A 22,592-nucleotide genomic window follows, 5' to 3' on the forward strand; every position below is an offset into this window, starting at 1 on the left:
GTTGCCAGAAGCAAATGCCAGAGTCTTCCCAAAGTTTTCATTAGAACAAAATATTCCTAAAATGTTGGGAAGCATGTGACGGATTTGGTGCGTGGATTGCTCTCAGGCAGTCTTGTCACCTGGGATAGGGGGAGTAGGTAAAAATCCCATAAAAATGCAGCATACAGATTGGATTTCTAAAGTTGAAACAGAGGTCACGGTACCCAAACTTACTTTTGTTGATGCTGTAACATGGTGAAGAGCTTGGGACTGATTTTTCTTCTGGCTTTAGGGCGGAATTGCAAAATGCACTGCCGGTATCGATGCCTGACTGAAACACACAGACTCAGTTAAGCCGTATAAAGTGTTATTGAATGCTCCCCCTTTTTAAACTGGATTTTTAGCTCAAGTATAGGAAAGCGTTTAATCAGCCTGTTAATTGAGGTTATACATTTTTACATTACAGAGACAAATTAAGCCAGCTACTGTGGTACCAGAAGACATCTGCTAAAGAAAGGCAAACTTAATGATAAACAAAATTAGGTTCCTTTCTAGTTGGGTTTCATCCATCTGCACCCAACTAGTGTTCACTTTTAAAGAAGGCAACGACACGAGCTAGTGCTTTTAATCCGTAATGACAGAAGAAAGCAGCGATGAGGCTGAGGCACTGCGCTCTCATCTTCCCGAGCCCGGCCGTATCGCGCCCATTTCGCCTTCCCACTGGCAGCCCTGGCACAGAAGGATGCTCAACGTCTCCTGCCATACAGTTAGGCTGGGTGTTTAGCACTTTATCTGCACATCGATTTTACAGTATGCATCAGAAGCCTACCAACTCCTTTTGACATCGGAGGGGGTCAGCGATAACATCTTTGCACTTGCAATCTGTCTTTATGGCGCGTGGTGAAGTTTTATGCGCAGGAGCGGGATTAGCAATCATTTTAACGTGTTGCTGGCAGCCAGCCTCTGTAAAAGCTCCGAAACGGGGAGATCAGAGCCTGTTTGTGCAGTAGGAGCTGTGGAGGTGGTAGCCCAGACCTTCAAACAGGGCTGTGCAAAAGGGCAGAGCTGCAACGGGCACCTTGCTGAGGCAGCAGGAGGCTTGGACGTGTTTGTGCTTTGTGTTCCTACCTGCTGGTGTTTGTAGGGGATACTTAGCACTGTTTTCCTAAATTGTCTGGAGGTAGCGGCTTCTTCCTAGGAAATCTTGGGGTTTAGTTTTTTGACTTGCATGTGGCTTATTTCTTACATAAACCTTAAAAAAAAAAAAAAGTTAAGTAAAATAAATTAACATACCCTCTGGTGGGTTTTAGCTTATTCATCCTCTGAAACACAAGTTGTTCCCTTCCACTTCTTTGTATCAGACTTTTCTGGATCTGAGAGCTTGCAGTCTGTCCCCTCCCTGTCTCCTCCACATCATGCCACAACCTGCAGGTCCTTCACAGCCCTGCTCCAGCCTCCGCCCCATGCAGTTGGGTTATCTGGTATTTATGCAGTCGATTAATCCCTGTCTAAATGCAGCACTTCCACTTGTCCCTATTGTCCCTATTGAATATTATTTCAGTCTCATTTGCGAATTTGTCAAGATCTCTTTGAATTCTGGATCCCATCCTTCAGCGCCCTTGCTGCTCCTCCTAGATTGGTGTCACCTGCAGTAGATGTAATGTCACCTGTGCTAATGACTGTTACCAACCAGAGCTTGCATTTGAGATGTATCTTTGAAATATTTTCTATTCAAATCTATCACGCTAATGATTATTGTGCCGACGATTCTATTAAAATCTACCATGCCAATACTCGTTACGATCTCCGTATGTGCGTTATCCAGGATAACGTAAATGAAATCTGGTTTTGTCCCGACAGACGTGAAGCCATCGAATATGCTGGTGAACACACGGGGGCAGGTGAAGCTGTGTGACTTCGGGGTGAGCACCCAGGTAATGCCCCCTCAGATATCCTCCTGCTCCCTGCTGCCCAAATCACCTGGCGCCAGGCGGGCGGCCCCAGCAAGCTCCCCTCTGCTGGGAGAGCGCTATTCATTTTTAATCTCTGGGCGACTTTTCTTCATCTGAATATGATTGTTCATTGTTTAATGACAGTAAAAACTGCTGATATTGTAATTACTACTTACGAATAGCAAACTTCATTGATATGCAGCTTTGATATGAAAGCGTTTTGGCCAGACAAAAGGGAGGGCAGAACGAGAGATGCGTCTGGGGAGCCCAACTGGCCCACAATAAAAATTAATATTGGGAGTAACAATAGTGGTGGGCTTTTACAATGTGCAGCACAAATTTTAATTAATTTCCATTTTGGGCCTCCCTGGAGAACTTCTCTGATAGTGACCCATGAGCTTGCTGTGATGTTGATTTGAATTTCAGCACCTTTACTCTCAGCCAAACACGAGGACCAAAGAGAAGGTCAGCCTGGTATTATAACTTGTCAGAGCCTGTTGTCCCTCCAGCGTATTTAGTGCTCATTGCATTCAAGAGATGAATGTGGCTTTATTCACATCTTGAGCCAGCTGACTGAAAAATGAGCGCGTTCAATCCTACTTCAAATTGACTTTTTATATCAGACTAGTTTGGGGTACTAAAGCGCTAAGCATCCTGTTTAACAGAATTGTTTAAGGTTATCTGCCATAAACCGTAATGCAGCGCTTGTTTAAATTGGAACTCTCATTCAAAACAAAAGGGAGATTTAATCATTTTTAATGCCTTCGCAGATAAATTTGTTCCCTTTTCCATAATTTTTAGTTGATTTATAGGAATGATGATTGTAGGTTAAATGAGGAATAATTGCCCATTTTATTTCCACATTATCTTTATATTGTTCTAACAGACTGTTTTGTCTGATAGCTGGTGAATTCTATAGCCAAGACGTATGTTGGAACAAATGCTTATATGGCGGTAAGTGGATTTATGTAGGAATAACATTTAAATAGAAGTATTTGTTCAGTCTTGCTCTATGTAATGGAGGACATATTCTAAATCGATGCTCAAACTTCCTCTCCCCCCACTCTCAGCATAATTGTGTGTCACAAAACAGCTCCTTTCCTACCTGTGCTCACCTAACAGCTCTCTGACAGCTACAGGTCTTGCTGCTATGGAAGAGTAACACAGGAAAAGTGCTTCTTTCATATATTTCAGGTGTCTTTAATGCATTGCAACAGCAGGGAACAAAGAGAGCCAGTCCACCATAATAATACCAGGCCACTAAACTGGGTGATGTTCATACCATACATAAGAAGCCATCAGTGCATTTCACTTTTCTATATAAATTTTAGTCAGCAGAGAATGCCTGTTGTACAAAAGTTAGCTGTGTTTGTCATTAGTCAGATTAATTAGAATAATTTTGGGTCTTTGTTTAGCAGAGGTGGAAACTTAAATAACACTCTAAACTGAAGCATTAAATAATTGTCTTTTTTTTTTGGTCACTTCAGTTCTTTTTTAACAAACTACATGTGTTATAATGTTGATGAGGAAAAAATCAGTATTCAGATTGTTTAAAAAAGGAAAAAAAATGTGAAATGCAAACAGCAATACAAAATGGTCTATACTTGTGTTTTTCAAACCTCAGAAAATAGGAGAGAGAAATCCATGACCTTTAATCGCTTTCAGGTATTTTTTCTTACTTTCTTGTGAGGAGAAAGCATCCCAGGGTGTCCATTTATTTGCTAAAAGCTTTTCTAGTCAAGGTGTACTCATTATGTGGCTTCTGAAACACTCATGCCACCATCCTAGAGAGACTTGGGCTATCCTTTGTGATCAGAATATTACGTGCATAAAAATATATATGTATTTTTAAATCTGGTCATATATATTACCACATTTGCTAGTAAGCCTGCTGATTTCTGTGTCTCTGTTCTGTAAAAGAACTGGAATATAGTGATTCAAACAAATAAACAGCTTCAAATTAATCAACTTCTCCCACACCACTCTTAGTCTTAGTGTGGTCTTAAGCAGATCTAATAATTAAATTGTATTATGCTTTTAGTGTACAAGTCAAGATTACTGTTCTCTTTCCCAGGTGTGCATTAAATAAATTACTTCTTCTCTTCTTCTTTGTGGATGACTGTGATACATTCATCTATAAATTGAAAAAGAAGTTTAAGCTGAAACGTATTTGATCTCATTTCTTGTGTTAAAATTGTTTTGCTCACTAAATTCATAGTTTGTCATGATCAAACGTATAATGTAGTCATCAAAATATATTGAAGGTCATAAGCTTTGGTGTGTCTGCCTGGGTGGGGGGTGGGAGCAGGACAGAATTTGAAACCATCAAGAAATTGAGGTATCTTTAGATTTTGTTTTCTAATTGAGAAATTGAAATTTCCATCAAAAACACATTTTCTGTAAAATCACTTTATCACCTACTATATATAGAGAAGAAAACAAACAAAAAAATTTTTTTTTGAATGAAAAAGGGTAACCAGTTGTGGAAATCCTTAACAGAAAGGATCGTGAGCTGTGTATCGTTAGGGCGAGCTGCACGTTGCATGTTTTACTTGGTGCTTGCATCATTTCCATCTTCTCTGTCCTTTTAATAGCAGAAGTCACACAACTGAACTTTTTGTTTAAACGTGCAAATGATTTACTTGCCACTATCTTCTGTGAATACACCAGTTCTGTGTGTAAGGAGGTGTTTAAAACTTGAGCTCCCCTGAAGCTGTGCATCTGGCTTGGTGGCTCTGTTGGGGCTGGGGCCTCGCTGGCACCGCAAAGTTCCACGAGCATCCTCGGCACGGGCTCGGTTGGGCTGGTGGTCCCACCTTATCTGGAGGCTCACTGTGATGCGCTTTAATAATAAAAATAAAATTTAAAACCAAAAAAACAACCACCACAATTTTTGGTGGCTCCATCAAAAAAAATCCGTTCCAGTTTCATTTTTTTATCCATTTTTTTTTTTAGGTTATGTCATTTGAAGGCTACCCTTCTGCACTGGGCAGCGCTGCTTTTACTTAACAGTCAGGCTGCAATAAAAGCTCTTGACCTGGGATTAGCAGTGCAGAGTAAACATCTGAAAACACATTGGACTGGCACTAATTTGGGAGTTTGTTTTCTAAAAAAGGTCTCTGGATTATTAAAGACTAAAAATACAGCCAGTGCTGTGTAGGTGGTTGGGCTAGACAGGTGCATTAACAGCACAGTGGGGAGAGAAGTCTCATGGAGCCTTTTATTGTTACATTTCATGCTGTACTTGACCTTGGAAATGCTGAAATTGTAGCTTTCAAGTAAAAACTAGCAGTTATATTTTACAGCATTCTATTTCATGAGGCATTAAACCTGCTATTAATAGTTTTGAGTCAAGTCTTTTTTCTGTGGGTCAAAAATGAAGTTAAAAATATGTAAAATAAAATTGCCAGCACGTGACTTCGTTGATTATTTTGGCTGCAGTAACTTTGCCTTTTAAACCATGGTTACTGCCCAACCCATGGACTCAACACGAGGAATTTGTTTTCCTTGCCTACCTCACTGCTGTGTCTGAGCGTAGAAATAGCTGTGTGCCACTGATGGACTCTTACAGCTTGACCTTGTGTGCTGCTGCGCATGTGCACGTCTCTGGCTTTTTTTGTTGGATGAAGCGGCCCAAGCACAAATGCCAAGGCCAACTTTGCAATGCATGGCCACAAGGCTCAGCATACCCAAGTCCTTTGCTCTTGCCAAAGCGAGGCAAAAATAAAGAAATAAAATACGTTTGAGTGGTGTGTTTGCTCTCTGCCAGCTTTCCTGGTGAGCTTTGATTCTTTGCACTTTCTCAGTTGATTTGTTTGCCCTGGATTAGCTTTTGTGTAAGATGCAGATGTGTTTGTTCACTAGGCTCAAGATGTTTCTTTCCATCTCTTTGCAGCCTGAGCGGATTTCAGGAGAGCAGTATGGGATTCATTCAGACGTTTGGAGTTTAGGGATTTCCTTCATGGAGGTATGCAAATATCTGTCATTTCTTTGTGCACATTGGAAGAATCAAATGAAAGCTAACATCAAAATATTTTAACGCAGTCTTTGTCTGCTCTTTTATATATGCATGCCTTTAACTCTTGCTAAAATTCTTGGCTGTATTTAGAATGGATTTGTTCTTACAGAGTTCAGTACAGTAAGATACAGAGAGCCTCTGCGCAAGCCATGCAACAGTCTTGAGCCTTCCATCAAAACTCCACCTGAGAGTTAAAAGTTGGGCCTGGTGCATGGATGCTGCTACATGCGTTCTGCACCTCTGGCATTAAAGATGAATATTTCTGTATTTCGTTGTTACAAACCAGTATAGAGAGTCTTATTATTAGGGATGAAATAGGGTTATGCAGATTCAAGGTTTGAGCTGGTTAATGCCTTTGCAAAATCTCGGCAGAAATCCTTGCACAATGGTGTGAACCTCTCCTGGTATGATTAACTCAAGTGTTTGATTTGAAGTGTTCACAAGCTCTTAGAAGGGCTTCTCACAAAGATAGTTTCAAATTGGAAAAAGTCTTGTCAAAATGAAGCAGTTCACAGAGAATGCGATCATAAATATAGAATTTGGGAGAACCTGTACTTGCTGTAAGTTTGGTGAGGGCAAGGCTAGTATTAGGTAGAAGTGAAGTTGTCTTGGTGCTGGCGCTCTGCATCTAAGCAAATTTCATATTTTGTAGCCTGACATTTTTCGAGGACTGTTCTCATGTTTTCAAACCATGAATTCCTTGCCAAATAGGCTTTAACCAAATTGAAACTATTTAATGCTGAATCACTGTATTCAGATCTTGTAAATCTTCTTCCAAGTCTGAAGCTAACTCGGAATATATGATAATGACATACTTTCAAGTGTCACAGGGGATGCAGTGCTGTTAATTTGTTTTACTGCAGATTTCAATGGCTTGTGATACTGGAGAGTCCTCACAATTTTGGGAGAGATTCAGAATGTACTCACGCTCTGTAAATGAATGTGTCTGACAAAGGGCTAAAATGAGGCTGTATGACATCAATACTTGACTGTGGTGTTCATTCTGATTCACAGTGGAATAGAGTGATACAAATGCAAAGTTATATGGAGCGAGTATTTACCGGTTCCTTTGCTGAATAAAGGATGTGGTTCCATGTGCAGCAGCAGTTTGATGATTTTCCACATAGACCAAGACATTTAAAGCTTGGTTTAGGTTTATTATTAGGCAACCCAGCTGGTCATGAGTTTGATTTAAAGGATGAATTTCACATCCTATCCAGCATTAGGAAAACTCCTTTCATTTGCATTTTTTTCTCCTCTTTCAAACCTTCTCAACTTTTTTTTTTTTTTTTTTTACTCTCTCACTTTCCACGAATGCCTTCTGAACCAGATGTACAAAACAATTTGGTTCTGTGCGCTTTGTTAATTGGTATGTCATCTGGTCCTCTGAGACCTCTCTTCAACATGATCGCTATGTTTTATTGAAGTGTTCTGAGTGATGTGTTAAATGATGAAAGCAAGGACAGTGGCTTAGAAAAATGTCTCAAAAAAGGTGAAAAAGATGCTCAAAGAGCCACACAAGGTCACTGTCATTAAAGTAACACTGTATTGACATGGGGATTGGTAGTGGAGACACTCAGGCTGTTGTTGATGGAGCTGTTAAAAAGGGAAGTTAGCGTTTGCTGTAGGATTTTAAAGTCCACTTAGTAGTGTAATGCTCTGATCCCTACAACTTCAAGCTAGCATGGTTATAGCATGGTAATTTGAAAGAAATAGCATATGGGACCAAGCTGGCAAGGTTGTGGATTTTTTTTTTTTGACATACGATAATATAAAATGGCAGCTAAGTAAAGCTGCTCATTTTCTTTAATATTCTTCTGAGCCTTTGAGATGCCTTGCATTTCTTTGCTGCAAAGCCATGTGTAATGAGAAGCTGCACATTTGCTTTTGAGGGTTAAGAAAACTGCCCCCAAAAAGTTATGAGCTGAGTGTGAGAAGTATTAAATGGGGGTACCATGTAAATTTTGGGAGGTAGTGAGCATTCTTGTTCCTTTTGAACTAAAAGACGTCTAAGTGTATTCAGCTTCCCATCAGTCTTCCTCTTGCCAAAAAAATAAGAAGAAATCCTGCTAGCTTGTTATTATTATTTCTTTTTGTGGGGTGTTTGCATTCTTCATTTTCTTTTAAAGAGAATTAAATTTAATACCTGATCTGTAAACCTGTTTAAAAGTGTTTTATCATAGGCAGTTTTCATGGGGGTTTTAGATGGAGTTTTATTTAAGTGCTTTGGGGTTGACAAAACAAGTTCAATTTAAACCAATGACATTGCTGTCACTACACTGAAGACTGTGTCAGCATTTTCATTATAAAAGCTGTTTTTCAGAGGGTTTATAACTCAGTCATAAAATACTCTCCAGACTGACTGGGCTGAGCCCGAGTGCTGTTTGTATTCTGTAACTGAATCAGTCTGCCTTCAAAAACCATGCCCTGCACAGGAGGATAGATCAGACTGCCTAGTATTTCGTCTAACTCTAATCCTGCCCTACGTGGCTGCAATCCGGTGAGTCTCGGTTATTTTTTAAGGCAGCATCCCTGTCCGGTGGTACCTTCGGGTGATGTTTGAGGTGCTACCATCATCTGGGCCACTTCTCCTGGGATGAGCAGCTGCTGTAGGTGAGGGCTTGGCTGGACCCAGCAGGGCCTGTTCTCATGTTCTCAGGTGCTCTTGCTTGCTCAGTAGGCAAGGAGAAGGACGTTTTGGGAACAGAAGGGAATAGAGTTGTGATCCGAGATGCTCATCGAGGCAAAGAATAGGCTTGCAGATCTTTGTCAGATAATGGGGGCCCATTTCACCCAGAAATACAACTGGAATTGCATTTAAATGTAGGAAATGAAAGTGATTTGCTTATGCCACAAACCAAGCAGGTTCTGGAAGTGGAATATGAGCTCCTGTGTTGACTGACGATGCCTTTTTCACACTTTTGCTCCTCCTTTTGTATCATCTCCTAGTCTCTACTTCCCACTGTGCTCTGCTGAGAAAAGCACCTACTTCCCTGTGTTTCAGGCCTCCTTTTAAAATGACCTTTTTTTCACAAAAATAATCAATGTTCTCTCCTCCAGGGGAAAAAAGCTTTTTGGTATCAGTTTTAATGCTAGAAACAAATGGTTAAACCTCCCCAAATGAGAATTTCAAGTCTGTAGTCACTGGAGTTTTCCATTACCTGAGTGTTTGCAAGAGCTTTCAAGGGCTGCTGGTTGCTTGTGACATCTGTGTTAAGATGCTGTTTTAAGCAATATTTCAAGCAGTCATGTTAGGGATTTTCAGCACTTGTGTGCGTTCCCGTATGTAGGGAACCAATATATATCCAGCAAACACGCTTTGCATCACGTGTTTCAATTACACATACGTATTTTTTGAGTGGGGTTAGCACTTTTTATCTTTTATATCAACATTATGGACTCTTAGACTCGTCAGCACACTTGGGCTGGGAGCACAGGTGGAGATGCAAGAGGAGCACACTCACACCACGAAGGCAAAGAGGAGGAACGTGCTTGAAGAGGGTGCTAGAAGAGAAGCAGCTCCGCTTTAAGATGGTTCTCGTAAAGCACTTCAGTCTTGTTCAACTGCAGAAAAGTGATGTAAAGATCCACGTGTAAATAATCTGGTCAAGGTGAGGAGGTTTCAGAAGAATTGTTTCTAAAGAGGTTAGAGTGTGTGATCAGCCACGTATCATCAGCGCTGAAGTGGTAATGGTTAAAGATCAAGATTGTGAGCTGGCCTGCAGGATAGTGAGCTGATGTGCAGGAAGGCCTGCAGACCACTTGTCTTCTGCAAGATCTCACTTACGTGTGGACCTGGTGGTTGGGCTTTCATCGAATTTGCACCCCAACCTAAATGACAGCAGGTAAATAGATGTGGGGGAAGATCTGAGACCCGAAGCTTGGTGGTATGAGATCAAGTGACAGCTCTTACTGGAGTTGTCCTTGCTTTTTGAGACCTGTAAGAGAACTCCTTATATAATTTGCACATAATCTTTAATGGAGCATATACTTCTAAACTGAAGACACAAGTCCAGAGTTTCATAGGGCTGTGCCAAACTGAAACATGAATGTCAGGCAGGTGGCTGCACTTCTTCGAAGGTCGGAGCTGTTGTCCATGGCCAGCATACAAGTTTGCAACGTCTAAAAGTGAAGTATAGAAACGGGCTAAGGAGAGAATTTATTGTGGTCTAAAACTTGGGAGAAGTGAATTAAAGCCAAATAATTGTCTCAGTGCTGGGGCCCGCTATCCCGGCTGGCATTGTGATGTGTTTGGAACAAGCAGAACTTTATTCGGCTTATTTCAACTGGAGGGACTGGGAGAGACCTCAGCATGGTGATGCTGCTGGTGCTGGTGAGCTGCTACGAGTGGCTCCTAGCAGAAGGCATGAGGTTGTCATTGAGCAAATGTTTGAAAAAACACTGACTTGATTTCCCCATTCCAGTGTCAAGAAATCAAAAAGTTGTTAAATTAATGGAACTCTTCAGCTGGATCCAGGCACATTTCAGTAGATACAGTATGATGTGCACTCTTTTTTTGCTTATTGAATTCCAGCCTTCTCTTAACTAATAAAAACTACCCTCCCTTCTGTGCCCAGGCATCCCATAGCCAGCAGTGCTTGGATGCAATGGGTGTTTACTTTGTCACTGCAAATCACTCAAAATAAGGTTAGTATTTGAGTGGACCACTGATAACGCATAGGTGTGATTGTTTGGTAGCAGACATCATTAATTTAAGATTATGGAAAGCAAGAAAATAAAAAGTGTTTTTTTGCAATGGCCCTCATCCTGGTCTTCAATATTTTTAAGGATTGTATGTAGTGTGATGTTTCTGACTTGTATGGCTAGTTATACACTTCATTCAGCCACTGAGAGTAGCTGTAACACACAGAATTTTGCTCAATAACTTGAATTCTTATTTATGTAGTTTTAATCATTCTGCACAGAATGATGTTTGAGAAACTTGTTCCTAGGAAAAAGCTGGCCTACTTTGTTTTTTTTTTTTTTTTTTTTTTTTCTTTTCTTCCCTGAGCTATTTCGAGCAATCTTTTCCAAGCAGTGGCCATGAGCTCAGTTTCCACGCCTGCCACCTTCCTGCGGCCACTGGGCTGAACAGAGACAATGTCCAGCTACATCACGGCTGTTGCGGTAGCGGAATTAGAAGTAAAGGTACCAGTGCCTGAGGGTTGGGTCATGAATTAATAATTGCTCTGTGGTGGAGGAGGCCCGTCAGAATAGCTGAAAAGAGGGAAGTTGCCTCGCAGAGCGCTATCAATCACTCAGTGACCATAACTTCCAGTAATTAGTGTATTTTATGGGCCTTTGCTTCAGTGACTCGGAAGCACATATGCTCCACTCACAGCTAAACTTAGCCGGAGTAATATTCCAGGATGATTTATCCGCTTGCTGCACTGGGATGTAACCCTATATTAGGTGAAGATTGTGAACTAAGCTGCAATAAAGTGTAAGTTTAGGTACAGTTTGCGCGGGTTGAGACCTCAATGTATCATGTTTCTCAGCAATTGCTCTTAGGCCACTGCGGGCAGTCTGTGCAGCAGCCAAATAAATAACGCGGTTCTCTACCTGAGCCGACGGATGAATGGACAATTAAAGGGTAACGTCAGCTGTGGTGTGTACGAATATACAGGTTTATTTAATATTAACTTCCCCTGTTCTTATACTGTGCAGTGTAGCTGTTTTGATGATAAATAAATCAGTATAAATAAATGATAAATTTTTGATGATAAATAAATCAAATAAATAAGTCAAATAAAAATTTGAGAGAAATGCTGGTCAGTTGAGCCTGCTTTCCTCGGTGGTTTAATTGTTTTTTGAGGGAAGATGCTCTGGACTGAACGTGAACTTGTCCGTGCTGGGGGGATGCAGAGCAGCTCCTGTAGGTGTTGGGTCTGAATCCGGCAGCCAAATAAGAGCAAACATCCCGGCTCAGACACGGAGCCTCATTAATCTTTGCGGCCCGTTTGTGTGCATCTTGCATGTGGCAATTTGCGTGGATTGGGCCTGAAAGGGCTGCATTTACCCCAGACACTTTTCCCTTTCGAAAAGGCTATTCTGAGCAGCACCTTTGAAGAACCGACAGTGAAAGCCTGCTAATACAAGGGGCTTGTGGAGAGGAGGAAATGTGCAATTTAATCATGATTGTACGCAGTCCTCAGTTTGCAGTGCATTTACTATAGTTCATATTTAAAAGAAGTCAAAGTGAAACTAATTATCTTTAATTAAGGTGAATTAGGCTTTGATTTTTAATATATTTTATGTAGAGAGATCTTGAACTCATCTGCTCAAGCCAAGAAATGTCCCAAAGGTTATTAGGGCATATTTCTGTTGGGCCTGACGGTATTAGTAATAACCTTCTTTCTCATAGTTCCCGACATGAACAAATATGTCACTTCATCAGTCTCTGTTACCCGCACTTATGCCCCTCCGCAGGGGTCGCAGATTCCACAAGTTATCAGCTAATGGCGTTATACATTAAAAATTGAAGCTTTCCTCACTCTGAGGCCTTTCAAGGCTTTGTTCTTAAGCCCCAGACACTTTGGAGTGCAGCTGCAAACTATAGGCAGAAGATTAAATTAATTTGTAACTCTTTTTCCGTCCTGCATTACTAAATCCTGCACATTTAATTGAAACCCTACTTCAAGATGCTTTGTGTTTCTGTTCTTCTTTGTTGTCAGTTTAACCTCAGAAGCACTTTAACGCTGGTAAATTGCTGTTATATCCTTTTGGATTCTTTTTTTTTTTTTTTTACTGTGCAATAAGAGGACAGTGAAATTGATATTAGAGGGGAAGAAAAATCTTAGAGCAGTTTTTGAGGTATTTAATATTTATTAAGGTCCATACCCTGCAGAGTTTCAGGTGATTTTAAGCCATCTATCGAGAAATGTATAAATTGGTCTTGGAATGAAATTTCACCTAGGGAATTTTATGTTATCCAGTAGTTAAGTCTGATTTTTAAAGTTTCCTGTGTCTGAATGTTCCAGTGGCGGCTGCTTTTCCATAAAACGAGGGTTTAACTGCAGTGCACAATCTAAATGCAAAATCCTTAGATGGAAATTTAATTGTGTAAAATGTGCACAAGGTAATTAAGAACAAATTTTAGAACATTTCAGACTATAAAGTCCTCCTTCAGCTAGATCACTAGCGATATTGTAAGTGCTTATTTTCAATTTGCAGTTATGCTGAGAAACATGGAATGTGTCTAAATTAAGAATAAAAACATCCCATGCTTTTCAGCATAACTGTAAATTAAAAAACAACTTGCACAACATAGACAATAATCTAAGTGGAAACTTTATTGCCTGAGTGTCCTAAAAATATGTTCTGAACTTCTTTCCTTCAGTCACTTTCCAAACAGGATGAGGCCTGTTGCTATTTTAATTCTTATTAACAATATTTGGGAAAGCAAATAGCATTTTGAAAGAGTGATGTGGGGGAAGTGGTTTGTGAGGGAAGATTTCTGGATTTCCATTTTCAGTTCCAGAATGGTTAATTAAGTTATTTCAACAAGTCATTTTGATTTTTGTCTTTTATTATCTGCATGTTAAATGTATGTTTTTAACTGCAAACAGGTTGAGCCTGGTTGGAGCTGCTTTCCAGCCCTTCCTAGAGCAGCTCAGTACAGAGGATTTAGGCACTGAAATTGGCTGGTTTGTGTTCTTGTTGCTTTCCCTTGTGTGTTTTTAGCATATTTTGACACGACTTGATAAAGAACAGCCTGCATGCACACTGTACTTCTGCAATTTGTTTACTCATTGGGGATTATTTATGTCTCAGTTAATCAATTATTGTTTTCGAACCTGATGGTGCACCTTGCACATCCATCTGCACCTCTGTCAAAGTCAGGAGGAATGCTCCTATCAGGTACTTGCACAGTGCAAATCATGTTTCAGGACACAACTTAACTGAACACAGTGAAGATGAGTGTTTTAGGTACTCTGATGGGCTAGCTTATGTCTAAGAAAGTAATAATAATAATAATAAAAGAAACTGTACAGGCATGCAGCTGCTCTAAAGTGAAATAATGTAGGAAGGTGTTATTCTGACATAATTCTTGCTGATATGGTTTGCTTCTCCTTTATATTTCTGTACCATGCTGGCAATGCAATTCACTGCACCTTTTTAAAATAGCGTGGTTTTGTTTTTGTTTTTTACACTTCTGGTGTAGTGTGAAGGTACCCAAAGGGAAATGAGAACCAACTTCTTGAAGTTTAAGCATTCCCTTCTCCCCTCCTTAACATCCAGAGCTACATAAAAAATGATCAGTTCCTATCCCTAACTAGTGAGAATGGAAATACTGTATTTTGGTTATAATGCCTTAAAAAGAAAATGAAAAGTTTCTGAGTTGCCTCATGTAAATGCAGAGATAAGTTTTTGATAGTTTTAACTTAGTGGTTTACATTTTTAGTGTTCTGCATTGGGCGTGTGCTTAAATGTCTTCCTGGTGACAGATGATAGAGAGTACAAAAATCCCTTTAGTAAAGCTCTAATCTGTTTGTTTTTTGGTTATTTTTTTTCTTTACTTTAACTGTGACACTATTTATAAATCTAAATCTACATACAGAGGTCATTGGTTGGCTGAACTTAAACCATTTTACTTAGTAAATTTAATTAAGAAAATACAGTGCAACTCATAAGCAAATGAGTTTTTCCTAGTTTTAAACCAAACCACCCTCTTGAGTGCTGATTGCCTTGCTCGACCCCTGGTGATACAGAAACAGGCAAAATTAAAAAGGACATTAAAGCTTCATTAAATCTGAAACACATTTAGTACAGTGACATATCTGCAGGCTATTTCAGGGAAGATTACATACTCTTTGGTAAGTTTCTTAATTTATAATACCTTGACAATCTTGCAGGGAGGAAACAACTCTGACTAGAGGAATGGTGTGATGGTTCTGGGGGATGCAGGAGTGCTGCTCGACCTGTCCACGGCTGCATCTCTCTGCAGGTCTCAGTCAAGGAGCAGCTTCACTGAGAGCTGTCTTTTCTTTTTTAGCAGCCCCCAAAGAAATAGTTCCTGATGCATTTCAGGTTCCTCAAATCTCATTTGTACACTGCATACTTAGGTCTGGCAGAAAACTGCTCTTTTTCCAGTTATTCTGCTGCCTTGGGAGTCACACAGGCAAAGCCCCTGCTGTGGTGTGCGGTGGCCAGGGAGAGGAATCGCCCATGAGAGCAGAAGCACTTAGTCTGAAGTCATCACTGAGATCGTGTTAGTTTTTCTGCTTAAGGTCTACAGAGTGATGCCCTGGGTGTAGAGCTATAATTATCTTCTTATTATACACTGGGATAAATATTACATACCTACAAATCTGTAGCCATTGTAGTAATTATTCTTAAGTCAGTAGGCATCAGAAAAATTAGGTTGTCTTCTGTTCATTGGAAAGCGTTTGGCATTTGTAGGTTTATTGTTAGGCATTTATGGGCTATCACAGCAGCAGGGTTTCTTAGGATCTTGAGGATGGTCCCCCCAGAAGCTGAGAAAGTGAAAAGGGGCACCGTTTTGTATGTTTTTGTAGTTTCTGGTCCTTAAATCTGAGCATGCCAGAAAACATAGGGCATTGCCTTATCTATTTAACACTGTATTTCAAAGGCTGCCATTAAAAAGTGACCAACGTAGCTGGGAGGAGTTGTGAACCAGACAGAAGTGACAGAAAGGGTGTCAATCAGCCTGCTTAGCACAGATCTGCTTGTTGGAAGGATGAATTTGCTGCCAAGAGATGCTCTGAGCTCAGCACCGCACCAGAAACAAAACTGAAAAACAGAATTTACCCCAGAGAGTTACCAGTCCGCAGGGCAAACCTGGAAGGCAGAGGGCAGAAGAAACCCAGAGGAGGAAGTTAGCTTAAATTCTGTCCCTCTGGGGAGAGTGAGGAGATTTCACTGGTCCTGTCACCTTCACACCGTTACCTGTACGAGAGGTGAATTCCGTACTCTAAGCTCTGGTCTCACAAACCAAGCCAACACAACGGTCCCCAAGTGGAAGTCTACAAGCAAATCTTATCTTTGAGAGATGGGAGGCACCACAGAAGCTTCTGAGAAAAAAAAAAAAAAGTGCTCTTTTTTGTTTTGTTATTGCTAGTAGGGATCCTCAATCAACACCATACTGATACAGTAGGCCGTAATGGCTCCTCCTCAGTCATTATGCAAACTCCCACTGATGAGATATTTAGGAAGGACTGGGGTGATTTTTCAAAGTGATGCATGGAAATGTAGATTTGCAGTTCTGATAACTGCGATGTGTCTGTGCAGTAAGTAAGCGTTCAGGGTAATTGTACAACCAGTAGTCCTGTTAGAAGCCACTTTGCTTCTCTGTAGACTTTCAGGATAAATCCTGTCTCAATATTGAGAAAGCTGCTTTTAGGAGTAGTCACCAGAAAAAAAAATCATTTCCTTTCTTTGGTTTTCTGTTGCGTGCCTCTCTTAGACGAGTTCTTCAAGGACCTATTTTGCTTCTGTACCGTCTTTCCTCCTAGGATCTGGAAGAAGTTTACTGGCCCCATAAAGCCCACAGCCAAATGTCTAATACAGCAGTAGGTTTGGACAGCTGCTGGAATTGCAGAAAGGATGCCATCTCCTCTGTTGCTTGGTTGCTTCCATTCATGCCATCATCTTCTCCTTATTGCCTTCTCAGGACCCTTTTCCTGCCCTGGTGAGGCTCAAATATGTCTCTGTTCTTCACCACTTCCCCACCCTGCTACATCTCTGTGCTGCATTGTTCAATGCTTAGGGTGGTTTTGTGCTGCCAGCCAGGCTGAAATTTCATCAAAGGTTAGCACAGCTGCCTCACTGCAGGTCAAGTAACCCTGAGGAGCTCACGTAACAGCAGCAGTAGGGGTGCAATGAGAGGATTTCACCCAGCACAGGCTTTGGTAGACAAAATAGACCAGTTGTACTTTGCTGGGATCGTTTCAAAGGTCCAGATGCCAGCGGGGAAAACCTAAAGTATCAAACAATGGGTTTATAATGGAATAATTTTAAACTGTGGCATTATGGCAACGTTAACACTGTTGTGTCTGATACCGATACTAGCGGATACGCTCGTAATGCATCGAGTGACTTCTGAAGCAGCCTGAGCAACGCCTCCGGTTCATGTGGTGAAGGTAGATGTGAAGAAAAGACAATGTGTGGTGCTGCAGGTGCCATGATCTCTCTCCAAAACCCACTCACAGGTTCCTAGCTGGATTTGACACCAATAAGGAAACAAACCTCAGCTATATAACCCAGATTTTATTCTGAGCCTGTTAGGGAAGGACTTTGGGAGTTGAGTGCACGCTCTACAATACCCGTTCATTGCAGATAATTATCAGTAAAGGTCAGTGTCGTTGGCCTCACCATTGAGGCTGAACTGGTTTAATTTAGAGAGTCCTCAGGAACTTGGGCATCAAACAGCGTTGCTAAGTGCTACAGACAAGAGCTTGAGAAATACAGAAATATTCAGAAATGTAAAACAAGGAGTAATTGTTGTGAATGGCTCCATTCTAAATGCAGCTCTTTGTGTGCTTTCAGAATTATTTTTGCTGGCATTTTCCAATTTATACAATAGTAAGAGTTGAGTACTTTTCTCTCTTTAAGAAAATGTGCCCTCCATGCAAATCTATATAACTAGACAAATATTATTTCCTTTCCCAGCTTGCTCTTGGGAGGTTTCCATATCCTCAGGTAAGATTGTTCATTACTGCTGTTTGCCACTGTGACATTCATTCCTATGTATGAAGGTGCAGAGAGCAATTGTGAACATTTGAGCCACATACAAATAAATCTGTCCTGTTAAATTGAAAAGTGGTATCTTGAAGGAGTCATTTAGAAGTCTCTATTGATTTTTTTTTCTTTTTTTTTCCCCAAACTCTAGATTTTCTTTTCCCTGGAGAGAAGGAAAATTATGATGATGATGTTAATGATTGTTGTTTTTTGTTGTTGTTTTTTTTTGTGAGATTAAAAAAAATAATCCTGTATGTACTTTTGATGCCAGGAAAATACATCTACTCCTTTTTTATATTTTTCTTTTTCAATTCCAGATTTGAATAGCGGTACAATGGTCTATAATTCTTCCAAATAAAAAATATAACGTGAATGGAATATGTAAAATGGTTCTGGATGCTCCCTTTTAAGAGGGCCTAGCATCAGTATTTTATTTACATACTGATATTTTCTGACTTCTCACTGACCTAACTCAGTTTTGCTGAAGCCAGTGGTAAAACTATTTCCAACTTGGCAATGGTTAGGCCAATGTGCTGTATTACTGCATAACATTTTACTTTGTATGCTTGAAAAAACATGAAGCTCTGAACAAAACAGCCAGTCCAGAAATAGGTTTGATGATTACTTTAAATTCTTATTGCAAGATAGATGTTAGAATTCATAGTAACAAACCGTTCTGTGGTTCTTCAAATTATTCTTTCCTGGGAGAGGGGAAAAAGTGCAGTGTCCAGGGACTAAAATGAATTATTTGAATGTGGTTTTTATGTTTTTGTATGTTTTATGAACACTGTTTTCTGCATCTTGGTCTATACAGATCAGAGTGCCTGGAGGCATGTCTGATTTAAAGGTGGTGTTGGTCTGTGCTCTTTAAGCATCTATTAACTTGCTATTATTATGCAAATAACTGTTGTAATACACATACTAATTTATGCATGGTTAGATTATGCAGATGCCTCACAAACATGGTTATTGAATAATAGGCTGGGACTCATTCTCTCTCCCATTTTTATAAGCTGTTTTAAGCAAATTCTCCTGACACTTTTATGGACTTGTAAAGATTTTGCGTATGTGGAAATACATTGAATTTTTGCTTTCTCATCTCCTATGGAAATGTTTATGGACTGAGAGCGAGCTGTAGCTGGTTACCGAAGCATACGTTGCATTTTTTTTAGACATATTTTGAAATAACCCTCTCGTTTGAGAGAGGGTTAAAAAAGAAGCTCTTGTGCTGAAGTGTCCTCCACGCGTTGGCACACTCACTTGTGCTCGTTGAGTGTCTCGATGCTCGCTGGGGGTAGTGTGTTATACCTCTAAATCAACGTGACGTGGAACACGAGATAACCTTCTGTTCACAGAGGTCTTGGAGCTTGAGAAAAGAAGTTAGAGCGCATACATTGCGCGTGATTCCAGACAAAAAAATTATTTTCAGAATAGGGAACAAAACACGATTGCTAGTTTAAGATCTTTTTTTTGCTATTCTAATTAAAAGACAGACCGGGTTTGTAAAAGAATATTTGGCAAGTCAGTAGTCCATGAAATTGTATATATTTTTTAATGTAAAACAGTTGAAGAGGTGAAACTTTAAAATGAAGCTATTAAGGTTTTCAAGCAACTGCTTTTCATAAGGATTTTTATGTGAAGAATACGTATTTTAGATGTGTATGTACAGAGTTGGTTACAAGAACCCTTAGCAACTCGCTGTGACTAGGTGGATAATCCATAATGTTTTGGTGTGTTTTTTTTTAAGTCTATATATATTTTTTTTCCTTCCTATGTAAGGGCCTGATCCTGCAGTCACTTACTTGAGTAAATTCTCCTCGTGTCAGTGGCTTTATTCAAGTGATTGAAACTAATAGTGTGTGTGCTCACAGTATTTGTCCCTAAATAACTTGAGCTTCTCTCTAAAAATGGCAACTACGAATACATGTTTGAGAACACCTGAATTTTCTTGCAAATGAACATTTGTCTCCAGCTGTAGCTGGAAAAAAAAATATTTCTTTCCCCCTTTTTCCCTATTTTTAAGACACAGACAAATGGTGTGTATAAATTCAGTTTAAATGAATAAGATTTATAGGGGGAATCATTGTAGTGTGGAAATTCAGGACTCCTGCAATATGCCAGAAAGATTAAAGGATGATTTTTTTTTTCTTTCTGGCCTTTAGTAGAATATTTTAATGATAGAATTTAGCACTTCTCATTTTCCACGTGTTTTATAAGCATTTATTTTGCTACCACTTATTTGTCACGTTATCATTATTTAATCTTATGTTAAAGTCTTGTCTTGAAAGCACTTAAGGATACAAGCAACTACTCATGTAAGTAGAGTTGCTTTTGGGTGTGTTTAGGATTATTTTTGATGTCTTAATACGCAGTTCATTTCACAATTTGTAGGTAAATGCTACTGGTAGTGACCTGTACAAGAAAGTAAGAAACAATGATGATTAGAACAGTCTTCCCCGCTATAAAAACTTTGCAGAGGAAACACTAATCCTTAAAACGTAGTGAATTTCAAAAATGGTTAATGGTTTTCATGTCTTTGTTGTTTGTTTTCCTGGCGTGGTATTGCAATGTGCTATTGCTTGTTTGCTGTGATGTAAAATTCCTTTTGGAAGAAGTAGTGTATGACACCCATAGGATTTTCTGTAGATACACAAGTAAGCACTTAGGGGTATATTCTTCCCCTGATGTGCAACTCTATTAAAACTAATAGGAACGGTGCACGTGCATACGCACACATGCACAGGAAAAACAAACTCTTTTGAGTAAAGTTCTTTCCTGTGTAAACATGTAAAATTGAAAGGAAAACCCTTTCACCAAGCCTAGTACACAGCATGCTCAGCCTTTTAGAGAGGTGAGGAAAGCACATACAAAAAAGTTCCAAATTTCTTTTAAAAGTCTAACCTTAATTTATTTGATTTTGATGGCAACATCCGCCTCTCTGCAGAAAGAACTGTAAAAAATAAATAAAAATAATAACAAAAGGCCATGAAACCTCCCAGCATATTTAAATAATTTTTAAGTTGGAACCCCAAAGATGTGCAGTGGCTGAAGAGGCTGCGAGACGTACAGTTAATCACGGAGATTCAAATGCAGTATGTTGCACAAAAACATGATGGGGGCAATGGCTTGTTTAATGATAATGCAATTTAGGAGAAATGAAAAGAATTGCCCACTAAATATTCTCGGCTTGTAGTCAAACTTTATACAAAGCAGGGATGTTAAAAAGGACGCTGCATCCATTAGGGAAATATTCCAAAGAAATCGGCAGCACTCAGCTGCCGAGGATTTAATCAGCTATAGGGAGGCGCGCAGCACAACCACTGTATTTAAGATACTTCTGCATTTACAGAAATGTTTTCCTTCCTTTGGCTACAATTCCCGGCCTCGGTTAATAAATTACATGAAAATGACCCGAAGTTTAAAAAACAAAAAATCCTGCCTCCCCGTCCTCACCCTCCCACCCCGCCTCCCCCCCCCCCCCCAAATCTGAGCAAATAGTGCCCCCGGTATTGTAAAGCTTTGAATGTTTTCACACCCCATTAATTTATTACTTCTCTTTCCTCATCTTTAAATTTTTTTTTTCTGTTTTTTTTTTTTTTTTTTTTCCCTCTCAGAAAAAAAAATTCAGGCTCCCCGCTGCTACAGCGATTTTCATCTTGTTGTTAATTTTCCCTGCTCCATATGGAGCTCCAGACATTTCACCTGGAGGCTGTACTAGATTTTGCTGTAGCGATCGCACTTCCGGAGGCCAAAACTGTCATTTAAGGTTCCTGGTGCATCTGTCTACGCCAGGCTTTTCACTGGCACCGGAGAGTGTGAATAACAAATTGGATGCACCTGAGATTCAGATGATTAGTGTGTTTTGTGGATCTCAGCGACTTGTAAGCAGATAGCTCCGGGGGCGAGGAGGGCCGAGCGGCCAGGGCTCTGCTGCACCTTGCACCCGGGCGCGCGGGGAGCGTGCGAGCATCCGGGCGGCCCCGCGCGCGGGGAGCCCGACTACCAAATATTTCATCCTGCCTTGTCATTGATTAGAAAAGAGCCTTTAATTTCATTTCACCCCATGTTGTGATTAATTTGCATTCTTTGTCAGAAGTTAATGGAGTTTTTTATGGTTCACTCTGAAATCCTTGAAGACATCAGAGTTGATCTGATGTTTATACAACCGCCAGCGGAATTTTTTCGTTTGATTGATGGCGAGCTTGATGTTATTCCAAACGGCTTTTTAAGCTGTTTTTAAGAATTATTTGAATAAAATGCAAGCAAGATATTGTTATAACGATCAAGATTATCTGTTAAAAATCTGTTTCAAATAAAGAACATGATAAGTAGGAAAAAAAAAAGATCAAAAAGACAAGAGGAATGATGAACACAGAAGATGATATTTGTTAAAATATATAATCCGAGTATTCAAATAAGTTATTTCAAACCGTACCGAAAGTCAGGCAGACCTTAATTTATTTTTTTTTAATATAACGAGTTTGTTTTTGCAGCATGATAAATAATGGAGATGAATTAGCGAGGAAGCCAGCTATAGTTAGATTTTTTCCCTTCTTTTTTATTCTCCCAGCTTTTCCACCTTCCTGCTACCAGCCATGTGAGCACAGAGCAGCAGTGTCCCTAACTCGGAGAGACAGGACTGTCAGGCCTGTTAGTTCAACAAAATGATGACATATTGCTCGTCTCAATGAAGAGGCATTCTTAAATCCCAGTGCAAAGAAAACATAAGTGGATAATAGAAAATTTTATAGCCCAAGAAAGCGCTCGCTATAGACTTGCCACTGGTTTCCTTTATAAGAAAATATACAGCCAAAAATCCTCAGTGAGAGAAATCTTCTTTTTGCTCCTCCTGTTACAGAAAGGTTTGTACTTTTACCAATCCCCGGCACATAAAAAGCGCCAGAGAGACGCTGCAGTGTGTGCTGCGAGCTCTGGGCCAGATC

General features: G+C 40.0%; 1 protein-coding gene across 3 annotated transcripts in view; it reads left to right on the plus strand.

The window, feature by feature from the left end:
• Nucleotides 1–22,592, plus strand: part of MAP2K5 (mitogen-activated protein kinase kinase 5) — a 125,872-nt gene that overhangs the window by 61,175 nt on the left and 42,105 nt on the right. For 2 of the 3 annotated variants that reach the window (XM_027465711.3, XM_027465712.3), the window contains exons 14-17: nt 1,840–1,913; nt 2,835–2,885; nt 5,827–5,898; nt 17,581–17,610. In XM_027465711.3, the coding sequence (XP_027321512.1) occupies nt 1,840–1,913; nt 2,835–2,885; nt 5,827–5,898; nt 17,581–17,610 (227 nt within the window). The remainder of the gene's footprint in view (nt 1–1,839; nt 1,914–2,834; nt 2,886–5,826; nt 5,899–17,580; nt 17,611–22,592) is intronic. The other variant, XM_027465713.3, reaches the window with a different exon arrangement.

Source organism: Anas platyrhynchos, chromosome 11, assembly GCF_047663525.1.
Source record: "Anas platyrhynchos isolate ZD024472 breed Pekin duck chromosome 11, IASCAAS_PekinDuck_T2T, whole genome shotgun sequence".
NCBI classification, from domain to species: Eukaryota; Metazoa; Chordata; class Aves; order Anseriformes; family Anatidae; genus Anas; species Anas platyrhynchos.